Source organism: Cornus florida, unplaced genomic scaffold (genome assembly GCF_030987335.1).
Source record: "Cornus florida cultivar Cherokee Brave unplaced genomic scaffold, ASM3098733v1 CherokeeBrave_3.0.0_Hap2_Chr02, whole genome shotgun sequence".
Taxonomy (NCBI): Eukaryota; Viridiplantae; Streptophyta; class Magnoliopsida; order Cornales; family Cornaceae; genus Cornus; species Cornus florida.
Window position 1 is genome coordinate 24,963,814 of NW_026775572.1, and position 13,323 is coordinate 24,977,136.

Sequence of the window (13,323 nt, forward strand, 5' to 3'; positions counted from 1 at the left end):
AGAATTTCCTTGTGCTTCTGTTATCCAGATTCTTGCCATTGTCCATTATGATGACCTTTGGCACTCCGAATCGGTAGATTTTATTGTTTCATAGAAAACTCTTTATTTGCTCATGAGTCACACTTGAATAAGCCTATGCCTCTACCCACTTTGTGAAGTAATCCGTGGCTGGTAATACATATTTCTTTTGCTCCACAGCTTTGGGTAAGGGTCCGACCATATCGATCCCCAATTATGCAAATGGCCATGGGTTTGCCATTGCGTGCAAATCTTAAGCGGGCCGATGCTTCATTGGGCCATGCCACTGGCACTTGTCGCATTTCCTAACATATTGTTCAGCGTTCCGAACCAGGTATGGCCAGAAGTAGCCTTGAGTTAGAACCTTATGTGCGAGGGATCTGCCGCCAGAGTGGTTGCCACAATCTCCATCATGAATTTGCTTTAATATTGTGAGGGCCTCAGTAGGGCTTAAACACTTTAGGTAAGGACCTGAGAATGATTTCCTGTACATTTGGTTATTACTAATAGAGTATTTGGCTGCGGCGAACCTTATCCTTGCCTCGACTTTTTAGTTCGAAAAAGTTCCGTACTTGAGGTAAGCTTCCAACAGGTCTATCCAGCATAGTTTTCGTGGAATGTCCGGGATCACCATTATCTCCTGCCGAGGACTCATACTAGGTTCGTCCAGGATATCGATCGGCACTATATGGACCAAATCTTCGTCTGAGGAAGATGCCACTGTGGCCAATTGATCTGCTTCGGAGTTCTCTTCTCGTGGTACTTGGTGGAATTCAATTTGATCGAATCCACGTGCAACACTCTCTACAGCCTTTTTGTATGCTTTCATTTTTTCTTCTTTAGGCTGGTACTTTCCTGTCACCTGATTCACAATAAGTTGTGAGTCACTAAAAACTTTTAGACATTTTACCTGAAGCTGGTCTGCCAACCGAAGTCCAGCTAGCAATGCCTCATTCTCGGCCTCATTGTTTGTGGCAGGAAAATTCAAGCGGATTGATTGCTGCTACTTGGTTCCTTCGGGGGTTACAATAATGACCCCAGCTCCTGCACTGGTTTGGTTCGAGGAACCATCTACCCGAAGCTCCCATTGCGGTTCGGGAAACTCGGGTTCTTCGGGCTTATCTTTATACTCTAGAAGGAAATCGGCTAGTGCATGTCACTTGTGTAACACCTTTGGTTCATAAGCTACATCGAAGGAACTAAGTTCGATTGCCCATTTGGTGATTTTTCCAGACAGATTTGGCTTAGAAAGAATAGCTTACATAGGATAATTTGTGATGACTACAATGCGATAAGACTCGAAATAGTGCCGAAGCTTTCTCTTTGCATATACTAAGACTAGTATAATCTTCTCTGCTTTGCTATACCGTGTCTCAGTATTTGTCATCGTTTTACTTGTGTAAAAGACTGGGTATTGATTCTTTCTTTCTTCTCGGATTAGTACGGCACTAGTAGCTATACTAGAGATTGCTAAGTACATGATGAGGGTTTCACCACGCTTCAAAGCAGACAAGATTGGTGATTAGCCATGTAATACTTTAACTGATTGAGTGCTTCCTGTTGTTGAGGTCCCCATAAATCCTTGTTTTTTGATCTTATGGCATCGAAAAATGGCTTACACTTATCTGCCAACTGAGATATGAAGCGGCTAAGAGCTGCGATTCGGCCAGGTAGAACCTACACATCCCTGCGAGTTTTTGGTTCCTAATTCTGTATGAGGGCCTGAGCTTGAGCCGGGCTTACTTCTATTCCTCTATTGTTGACAATATGGCCGAGGAATTACCCTGAAGAGACCGCAAAAGAACACATTGAAGGATTCAGCTTCATATTATACTTTCTCAAAGTGTCAAAAACTTCTCGGAGGTGCTTAGGATGATCCTTCTTTTTTATACTTTTAAAACCACCATGTCATCGATGTAGGCTTTGACCATTTTTTCCAGCATCTCGTCGAAGATCTTGCTAACAAGACGTTGGTAAGTTGCCCCAGCATTCTTAAGTTCGAAGGGCATGACTTTGTAACAATAAGTGCCCTTCTCTGTAATGAATGAGGTTTTCTCTTCATCCTATGGATTCATAGGGATCTGATTATATCCAGAATACGCATCAAGGAATGTGAGTCTTCATAACCAGTGGTAGCGTCAACCATCTGATCTATCTTTGGTAGTGAAAAATTATCCTTAGGGCAAGCCTTGTTGAGATTGGTAAAATCTATATAAACTCTCCATTTTCTATTCTTCTTTTGAACCACCACTACGTTCGAGAGCCATTGTGGGTAATGCACTTCTCGAATGAAATCTTCTTGAAACAACTTGCCTACTTCTTCAGCAATGATCTGGTTGCGCTCAGGAGCAAACTTTCTGTGTCTTTGCTTAACTGGCTTGAATGAAGGATCCACCTATGGCACGAGATCAAAAGGTTGATTCCCAGCATGTCCGAATGATCCCAGGTGAACGTGTCTGTATTCCTTCGGATGACATCAATTAATACTCTCTTCTCTTCGGCTGTGGGGGAAAAGCCCATATAAGTGATTTTTCGGGGATTACGACGGACAACTTCGACGATTTCGAGAGATTCCTCGGTGGGTTTTGTAGCTTTAGCTTCCTCCTCTACTTACTTCCAAGTACTTGGGCAGAGGACTCTATAATTGCTATTTGGAAATATCTTCGAGGGTCGCATCTGGCTTGGACTGCCTGATCCTATTCTTTGCCTCATTCACTGTCAGCATATAGCACTTTTTTGCAGCGACTTGATCTCCCCAGAGGTTAATGACCTCTTTTCCGTCTGGAGACAAGTATCGCATCACTTAATGGAGGGTAAATGGGACCCATTCATTCGGTGGATCCAACCTCTTCCCATAATGAGATTATAAGAAGGATAGATTTCTGTCAGAACAAAGTTTTCCTTCAATGTCCTTTTCGCCGCAGTGACAGATAAATCAATTACCCCAATGGTATCCACCTTTGTGCCATCGAACCCCATCAAAGGACTAAAGGTGGGCCGAATTGATGATGATAGGATCTCTAGTTGTTCAAAGACCGCCTTTGTGATAATATTGGCGTTGCTACCTAGGTATACCAAAACTCTTTTGATCATGCAATTTGCCACCAGAAGATTGATGACTAGTGGATCCTCGTGGGGAAGTTAAACTCTGGATAAATCTCCATCGCCGAACCCAATACTGATACTGCCCGGGGCGATAGTGTTTACCGAGGATAACTTCCTTAGCTTGTGGGCTGCCCTCAGTCTGGATTGGTACACTTCTTCCGACTCTTGGTCGTCCTCTAATCTCCCATGTATTGCATAAATGACTTTTACTTTATTGCCCTCTACTTTCCGAGGATTGACCTCCCTAGGCTTAATGTATTCTTTTGATGCGAGGTAATCTGCTAACTCACATCTGGTTATCATGTTTTCCACTTGCCGTCTAAGGGACCTACAATCGTTAGTTGTATGCCCATAATCCCTATGGTAGGCACAGTGTTTACTTTTGTCCCTTTGCTCCAAGGGTTGCCTTATTGGCTGAGGGGCTGCAAATCTTACCTTGTTTTCTTAGAATAGCCGAGCTAGGGTTGTACGAAGAGGTGTGAACCTTTCCTTTGTCTTTTGCCTCTTCTCAAGTACCTAAGCGATCGGTGCTGAGGCATGCTGGCTTCTTTGACCCTTTGAATTTGAAACTTTTTTCCGAGGCTTATTTTCCACTGTGATAAGGGTGGCATGCTGTGCTCGATGGGCTACATTCTCCTCAAGTCGAATGTAGATCTGTGCCCTAGTATTGAGAGTCTGCATGTCTAGGGGGGAATATTTGACTAGGGAGGTATGGAACTTGGTTCCCTGGATCATGTCGATTTTGAACGTTTCTATAGCAGTCTCAGGCTGACAATTTGTTGTCTCTGAAGCCTCCATGTTAAACCTGGACAGGAAATCCTGTAACGATTCCCCTCTCTTCTGTCTTATAGTGAAGAGACTAGGATGGTCTTCTTCTGTTTCTTGTTTCCGCAATATTGAGTTAGGAACATAGCGCACAAAGCTTCGTAGTTCGGAATGGACTTGTGCGGCCTATTCTTGAACCATTCCAATGCGGCTTCCATTAAACTAGTTGGGAAGACTTTACACATGAACGCATCGTTGTGATTATCTAGAGCTATCTTCTGTGAATAGTGATCGAGATGACGGGAAGGATCCCCTGTGCCATCAAATTAAGTAAAGGAAGGCATGGTAAATTTCTTAGGTCTGTCAACATAGTATATATTATCGGTGAACGAAGTCTTCATTAGAGAGTTCTTATGCTCTCTAACCATCTCGCCAGGCGTCTGAATCCTTAGGAACTTCTTCTCGTCAAAGGTTTCCTGGACGCCAGCGCCATCTGGAATGCCATTGGACCACACCGTGAGCTTACGGCTGGATTCGACCTGTTCAGCTTGCGTGCGATGGGGATGATTGCCCGAAGCGACCGCCCCGGTTCTCATCCTCTGCTCTTTCTGAACCTCGTCAGGCCGAATCTCGTTAAGCCGAACCTCATTGGCTTGAGGTTTGTTACCAGGAGGAATGTTGTGGTTAGGGGGAAGTGCTGCTGCATCATCTGGTGGTGGCTGCAGTGCTATCTGGGCCATAGCTACTCGGAAGGCATCGTTCCTTTGCTGGAGCAACGTAATCTGAACCGTGCTGGCCTCGCTTGCTTAACGAAGCGTCTCGAATTGTTGCAAGAACTCTTCTCGCATCTTTTGCATTAATTCCATCTGTTGATCAACTGCTGCTGCGGATCCTCCGATTGACATTCCAGATCGTAGTAACATAAACAATTTAAATCACTTGTGGGAGTATATTTATATACGTTTCCTACAGACGACGCCAAAGTGCAGGTGCAAAATTTATCTCTATAAAAGAAATTAAAAAAAATAATACAACTCACTCAAGATAAAATAATAAGTAACAAGAATTACTCGGAGAAAAGCATATATTGTTCGATGATCTTTATTGAAGGTCTAGGCCTCTATTTATATACAAAAAGGTGGCGGTATTATAGTAAGACTCGTCTTGCTTGTCCCCCAATTCATTCCATATACATCATTTTTTACAAATAGAGTTCTTTCCTTTTCATAATTTTTTCTATGCCAAACTTTCCTTGCATAGAGTTCTCCTTCTATGCTGAATCGTTTGATTAGCAGGACTGGTCCCATCTTTAACGAATTTGGGCCGAACATAATTCGAACCAATTGATCTTGTTAACAGGCAGGAAGGTCAACATTGGTGGCCTTGGGCTGATGTTGCCTTCACTTGGACTTGAACAGGGTTGGGCTTTTGTAACCCATCAAGAGATTAAAAATAAAACTTTTATTGTGGCTACGTGGATGACTTTTATTGGAGGGGAATTTTTCCTTCCACAGGTATTTTTTTCCCCTCATTTTAAAGTCAAAATTAGAGGGTTCGAGTCTCTCCACTAGCGTAGTGTAAAAGTTATATTCATTGTTTCAAATTAATGTTCAACTTAAATATTTGTAATATAACGATGTCGAGGAGGAGGACAGATTAGATATTGTCGGTGTCGGTGACCATCTTAAATAATAATGTTTATGGATGCTTGCGCAAGGTTGTCCTCATTTTAACTTTTTCAAAAAGAAACTAATCCGGAAAAATCTGGATTTCAATAAGCCAAAAATAGAAGCATGCTATATGCACACCTTTTTTTTTTTTTTTTTTTGGGTTAAAAAATAATATTTCAAAATAATATATTAGAAAAATGTACAGATTGTAGATGTATTTCAATTTACTAAAACTGAGCTATTTAAAAGAAGGGAGAGTATTAAAAAAAAATCAACAAATTAGTCTCTTCAATTTTCCATTTTCTTTATTTTTTCCTTTATTATTTTTATTTTGTATACCATTTAAATTCTTGAGGGAGCGTGATTAATTTTTAATTTTTGTCAATCAATTAGTACCGGAAATGAAATCAAAAAAATTATTTTAAAAATTAATCACGCTCCCTCAAGAATTTAAATGGTATTTCTTCCATATGGTAGAAAACTCATGTATATTTAAACTTCATAAAAACAATACTCCATAAATATCTTTATTGAATTTTTTTGTCGTTTCTTTCCCACATTCCTTAATTCTATTCAAAGCCTCTCAATGACAAACAGGAGAAGATATTGGGATACGAGCCTACTCACTCGTGTACAAAATTTACTACTAGAGCATTTGACCTCATTAAAATACGTTGGTCATTGTGGAAAAGTTATTTATTCTGTTAATTGGAGAAATATTTCGCGTCAAAAATGAATGTGAAAATTAAAAATCTCTTCTTTTTTTTTTTACAATTTAGATTTCAAAAAAAGAGTTTAAATTTTTAAAAATAGAAAAATTTTGTAATTTAGATTTCAGAAAAAGAGGTGAACCAGAGCTTCTAGGCACCAAAATCGTGGGAAAGAATATTTATTTTTGGCATGAAATGTTCCTTCAATCGTGGGAATGAGCAAGAGGAGAGAATAATCTTTTTCGGAAAAAGATGAGAGAGAGAGAATGACATTAAGGTAATTAAAGTATGAAAAAATTATCTTATTTTAAAACGGTGCAATTTTTGAACTTTGGTAAATTTTTCTTATCTCAAAATGATATAGTTTTCAAACTTCTTTAAATTAGGTGACATGGTTCCGCAAGTGCTAGATAGATTTTAATTATGAGAAACTAAAAAAGGCCATCTATTTTAGTAGCAATTATTTGCTTTCATTGGGATCTTGATGAAGAAGAGCATTTCAAGGAGCTGTTGTTTGAGCGGCTTCGTATGTATGGAGAGCGTAACATAGAGCAGGATTTCTGGCTTGTGATTGAACCCAAGTTTTTCTTATTTAACTCTCAACATTTTCGTACTTTAAATCTTAAAAACGAGCCTTTAAAGGTTCGAATTTTTTCTATTTTAACATAGAAACTCCTAACATTTTCATACTTTAAATCTTGAAAATGAGCACTTAAAGGTTCAAATTTTCCTAATTTAACATAGGATTTGGTAAATATACATAATTCTAAGCAATGTATTAAACTTGAACTATCTATAGTAAATTCAATTTAGGATAATTTTAAAAAAATATAACTTAGAAAATACAAGTCCGTGAATGAATACCCTGATTTTCATAGAATATATATTTATTTTAACGAGTCCCTGATTTTCATATTAGGGAAAGGCAAGATTTTCATATAATGAAAGTACAAAATTATTATTTTATAAAATTTGATAAACACATTTCATTGCTACATCTGAAGCGTCATTACCACGTACAGTTCGAGCGCGTGGAAAGGCTTCTCATTTCAAGTTGCCTCATTTCATTAGCTACACCGAGAGAAGAGCGTAGAAATGACTCCACAATCTCCCATCTCTCTCTCTTTCTAAAAACACACACAAAACCAAAATAGAAATTCCCATCTCCCGCTCTCAATTCCCTCCTTCCTCATCTGATTTCGCCCTACACAAGGCCCTAACTTTCTCTCTCTAAAACTCCACACAGAATTCAGCATCCGCCGGTACGAAATCATCCGATTTCTCTCTCTCTCTATAAACTATAGATATACATATATACATATACACACACTCTTTTGGGCAATAGTTCCCTATTACATTTATTTTTGAATGCGTTGTTATTTCTGATCTGATTAAATTTTTCGAATAATTTAATTCTGGATCTTAGATGAGATGGTTGAAACTTGAAAGCCAACTGCTTGAGATATTATTATAATATGTTGCTTTGCATGATTGTTAAAGTATTACTTTATTCGAATCTAACTGTCTTATCGCGTGATTGTCTGACTCTGCACGTTGTTTCGTTTCATTTACGCCTGAATTATATATAAATCTCTGGTATGTATATATATTTATTGATCGTTATTGATATATAGAACAACTGTATTGCGGTCTCTGCGACTAATTTTTCTTGGATCTAGATTTGCTCGAGGCACAAGGTAGGTAGTATCGTTCTTTGCTTGTTGAACTAATCTTCAATTACACAAAGTTTGAGCAGATATTTTGATTAGCAATCACTAATTTTTTGTTAGTTTTGAGTAAGTGTTGTCATGTATTAGCTCTTCAATAAGTTCTAATCTTAAGTCATTTAAATCTTTTGGTTCTAGTGTTTTCTGTGAAATATACTGTAATTTCTCTCCCTCTTGGAAGTGTATCATGCTTGAAACACTCATTTGTGGCGTATTGTTGGTTTTTTATTTTGATTCCATTGTTTTTAATTATAGGCAAAAGTGCAAAAAAACCCCTGAACTATTCACTTTGTTGCAAATCTCCCCCTAAACTACAAAAGTGTGCAAATACCCCCCGAGACTCACCGGATCAGCTTTCCGGCGTCTGTTGATTTGAAATGACTGAAATAACCTTACTTATTAAATAATATAAAGAAGAATAAAAAAGCCTAATTGTGAAATACCAATTTTACCCCACTAATTTGACTGCCAACTCATCAACTGATTCAGATACAGAGTGAAGATGGTCCCAACAGTGTTACCACCAAGAGTCAAAGTCAAGCCACAACGATAGATATAGTATGCTCAACATAGAAGTTGCAGAGAAGCTTTTCACATTAAAAAATTAAAGGAAAACGAATTTAGAAAATTCCTAACCTCACGAAGTTTCACTCTCATTTTCTTTTCTACAATCTGATTTTGCTTTTCTTTCAATTCCAGCCTCTCTAGTTTCCAAGAAAACCCAAGATTTCTATCACTTTCTGGTTCCTCTTTTTCTTTCATCAGACAATTCTCTGCCTTTGCCTTGGAGAACGCGTAATTTAATTTCCCCTTCAACATTGCTTCTTGTTCTTACCATGCCCAAATCAACCCACTTCATATTTCACAATTTATGCATGTGTTATCATCAATTTCCAGAAACCAAGTAAACTCACTCAAGGTTTAAGTTAGTTCTTTGTCTGTCAACTTTTTCATGAATTTCTTGTCTTTAATTGTTATATAACCCACTTCATATTTCACAATTTATGTTGTGTCAGTTTTGTGGGAGAGAGAGAGAGAGTGGTTTTTGTTGTTTGATTTGATTTCTATGTTTGTATTTTAGTATTTTTTTTATCTGGGTTCTTGTGTTTTGAATCTTTTAATCAATTTCATTGTTTAATTGTATTGGGTTTTATGTTTTAGATTCATATTTTTCATGATTACCACTGATCATTGTTTATCAAAGAACATGAAAGGGTTTAGGAGAAAGAAACGTTTAGACTTTGTAAATAATTTGAGTTTGCTCAATTTGGTGGCCTAATCTTCAATTTGTCAATTATAGATTTTCAAATTTGCAGATTATTTGTATGACTTGATGTTCTTACTTCCTATCATTCCAAGCCAGTAGTTGAGATTGTAGTTTTTGATACTTTTCTGCCTCCCCCAAGTGAAACCCTATGGCGCAGTAGGCGAGGCGTTGTTGGTTGTTGGCCCAGTTTGGGTCGCAATTCCGGCAGTCGTCGATGGGGTTTCCGGTGAGGCCATCTCCAATTCATCATCGTTCTTCAACGACCCCATAGTATTTGACGTGTGTGTATATATATTGGATATAAAATTTGTAATTACACAAATATGATGCTTATCGGACTAGATCGTATGATAATTCAAGTTTCCATTAACAAATAGATTCACATAGATGAATCAAAGAATCAGTGTCTATATACTACTGAATCCATATCCTATTTATATATATATATAATTATATATATAGGAAAATACACTATGTGCGGAGTGGGGCCATCAGACATATAATTGTCACAAAATAAATAAATTTATATATGTGTGTGTGTGTGTGTGTGTGTGTTTGTGTGTGTGTGTGTGTGTGTATTAAAAAGGGTAGTTTCGGCATTATCATAATTTCAACAGGCGCGTGACTTTACACATGCCGGAAAAGTTGATCCGGAGTGTCTCAGGGGGGTATTTGCACACTTTTTTAGTTCGGGGGGGAATTTGCAACAAAGTGAATAATTGAGGGGGTTTTTTTTGCACTATTGCCTTAATTATGCTATGCTTGGAAAATGAAATATTTGCTGATGGCAACAAAAACCGAATTATGTGTCAGGTATTTAGATAAACACTTAATCGGAGAGAGAGTCTGTCTTATTATTCAACGTAGTTATTATGTAATCTGTGTTGCAAATGTGAGATTTGCATGATCCGTATGCTTTTCCCGTTAATCCGAAGATATTATCACAGGACTGTGTATGTTGGTGTGGCGCACTCTACTTAAAGTGCCAATAAAGTTAAGCTTCAGATTTTTAATGTTTCATGATTTCATCTAATGAAACCCTTCATTTTGAGCTTAGGGACCAATATGTGTTATCTTGTACACAAATCTGGTGGAAATATTTTTTAGTATCTTTTTTTTTTTTTTTTTTTTTTTTTTACATGAGTTTCAAATTTGAAGGCCCTTCAAAATAATGCCGGCAACACTTATCATGCTTTAATTAAAGCAACTTTTTTCTTGTAAAAAAAAATTAAAAAATAGAACATCTTCGCATATTATTTACAAGTTAAGTGTGTTGAAGTGATTTATTACATTTTGGACTAAGCCCTTGGTGGTTTTGCTGTAAATTCCTTGTAGGTGTAAAATATTTGTTCTAGTTAATTGGTAAATGTTGCATATGGAGTTATGGACTACTGTAACGGGTGAGCGCTTACTTATTTACCCAAAAGCTCAAGCTGTTGGGTAGTGCTACATACTCACCCATTTATACCCAATCACTTTCCTACCCGGATTCGATGTGGGATTAATGACCTTGTTACATTCTCCCCCACCCAAACTTGTAACACCCTTGTTGCGGTTCGGGCCACCCTGCCTACGGGCTACAAACCCGGACGCCCTCCCGGCCAGACGCTTGGCGTGACACCGGATCAAGGATTAGGTCTGGCTCTAATACCAACTGTAACGGATCGGTCCTTGCCCATTTACCCAAAAGCCCAAGTTGTTGGGTAGTTCTGCATACCCACCCATTTATACCCAATAACCTTCCCATCCGGATTTGATATGGACAAATGGTTGTTACAACTACCTTTTTGCCTCGGTACTCTATTCCTTCATCATGGTTGAGAATTTTAATAATTGAAGTAGGGAGGAACCCAATGCAACAACAATCATACTTATCATTTCCTGCTAAATTCAGTATGAATGTTACTTGGTTTTTGTTTCATTTTCGCGTGTGTCTGCATTGGTAGGTCCATTCCTTTATGATTTGTTGGGTTGATCCTGGCAGATTTGTTTCTTAATTTTCTGAATCAATCCACCCATGTAGTTGTATAAACTTTTCAACAATGAGTTTCAGGTGTAGTTTGGAAATGGCGAAAGGTACCAGGGGACGCCGCAGGATCGCTTCACGACAGTGCAGACCGGCCCCTTACTCATTGCAATCTGAGGGCATCCACTCAAAGAAATGCTCCAATGTCTTGCATAAAAAAGATTGGGAAGATGCGACATGTGCTGTATGTATGGAGTGTCCTCATAATGCTGTTCTTCTGTTATGTTCCTCTCATGACAAAGGTTGCCGTCCCTACATGTGTAGCACCAGCTTGCGTTACTCCAACTGTCTCGATCAGTACAAGAAAGCCTACACTAAAGTTAAATCATGCCATCATGGGCAACCTTTGCATGGCTCAGTTTCTAGTTGGCCCATTGAGAAATGTGAAATAACGGAACTTGCATGCCCACTTTGCAGGGGGCAAGTGAAAGGGTGGACTGTGGTGGAACCTGCACGGGTGTATTTAAATGCTAAGAAGAGGAGCTGCACGCAGGATCATTGCTCATTCATTGGAACTTACAAGGAGCTGCGGAAACATGTGAGGGCGGAGCACCCTTCTGCAAGGCCGCGGGAAGTGGATCCTATTCTCGAACAGAATTGGAGAAGTTTCGAGCGCGAGCAAGAACAGAACGATGTGATCAGTACTATAATGTCAACTATGCCGGGAGCAATGGTTTTGGGTGATTATGTGATAGAAGGAAATCATTTTAGTTCTGATACAGACGAAGATGAAACTTTTGATGCAGATGCCCCTGAGAGTAACGGGGGGTTTGAAGCGGGAATCGATAGCAATTTGGTCAATTTCTTTCTTTTGTTGCATGCATTTGGGCCAACAAGAAATGTTGGCAGAAATAGAGGGACGAGGAGGCATGAGGGGAACTCTGGCCGCACATCGCATGAAGGTGGTGTTGGATTTCTATCCTCCGATCAAGACAGTGACAATGATGATGACAATGATGGTGGTAGCGGTGACAATGATGGTGGTATACCGTTTAGCCATTTTCCCCGCCAGCGCAGAATAGTGTCAGCGAGGAGAAGTCGAAGATAAATATCTTAATGATGGTGGAAACTGGGAAAAGTTAGTTTTGGGTAGGAAGAATATGGAATTTATTTTCAACATTCGTTTCACAGTTGCGTCTCATTTCTCTCCTGGTTGTTGAAATGGAATACCAGAAAATGAAGGTGGAAAAGAAAGTTGCTTTTGTGCAACTTTTAGTAGTGTAAATATTCATTCCTTCTTTACTTGCCAAAAAATAAATTAACACACCTGTACCATATTGTGTTTAAAAGTAAATTTTCATTATTCCTGTACCATATTTTGTTTAAATGGCAAAAGGTACTGTATATACATGCTATTGCTGGTGCAAATATGTTTGTGGAATGATACTCTGACTTGCTATTGTATGTGTGAGATTAGTAAGTTCTGTTCGAAGTTTAATTGAAGATAAATACATTTTGAGATCTTGAATTTAGGTATATAATGCTCATCGAAGTATTTTTTTTTTTGTACAGTTGGTGATTTTTGTCATGAATTTAGATTGTGTTTTGTAATGGTAACAAAAATTCAATATGCTCCAATTGTTACATTTTGGTTCAGTTTTTTAAAAAATAATTTACTCATATATTTTTGACAAGTTTATTTTACATGCACAATCCGATTCAATTTCTATCCTCCAACTCAGACAGGCGACCTCGCCTTCGCTTCTCTCTCCACCGTAAAATCCTCCTCTCTATGCACTCAGACCATAACTAATCAACACCTTAAACACTCTTGTGTACCAAATATTTTTCGAGGAAAATATTATACGAAACAAAACGGAAGTATGCTTTCAAATATAAAAACAAGCTACTTATCAAAATATATATATAAATAAGCCAATCTTAAGTCATTATCATTGGAGGTTATATTTCAAAAAGTTGACACCTTTCCAAAGTATATCGTTGTGGTATTAGTAGCAACAAGTTTGCAACACTTTTAAGACATGGTCAGATAGTTTTATACGGAGTAATTGTTATTATAAAAAATGCAATTCTG

At 38.3% G+C, this 13,323-nt stretch overlaps 1 protein-coding gene across 4 annotated transcripts; it reads left to right on the plus strand.

The window, feature by feature from the left end:
- Positions 1-7,351: 7,351 nt before the first annotated feature.
- On the plus strand, positions 7,352-12,692 carry LOC132294330 (uncharacterized). 4 transcript variants are annotated; one of them, XM_059792145.1, is made up of 2 exons: positions 7,352-7,530; positions 11,316-12,692. In XM_059792145.1, exon 2 carries the CDS (start codon positions 11,329-11,331, stop codon positions 12,334-12,336), a length of 1,008 nt encoding a protein of 335 aa, XP_059648128.1. In that variant the 5' UTR covers positions 7,352-7,530; positions 11,316-11,328; the 3' UTR covers positions 12,337-12,692. The 4 variants fall into 4 exon arrangements, with proteins under 4 accessions (XP_059648128.1, XP_059648130.1, XP_059648131.1 ...); XM_059792147.1 differs by lacking the exon at positions 7,352-7,530 and adding an exon at positions 7,549-7,965; XM_059792148.1 differs by lacking the exon at positions 7,352-7,530 and adding an exon at positions 7,987-8,920.
- Positions 12,693-13,323: the final 631 nt, after the last annotated feature.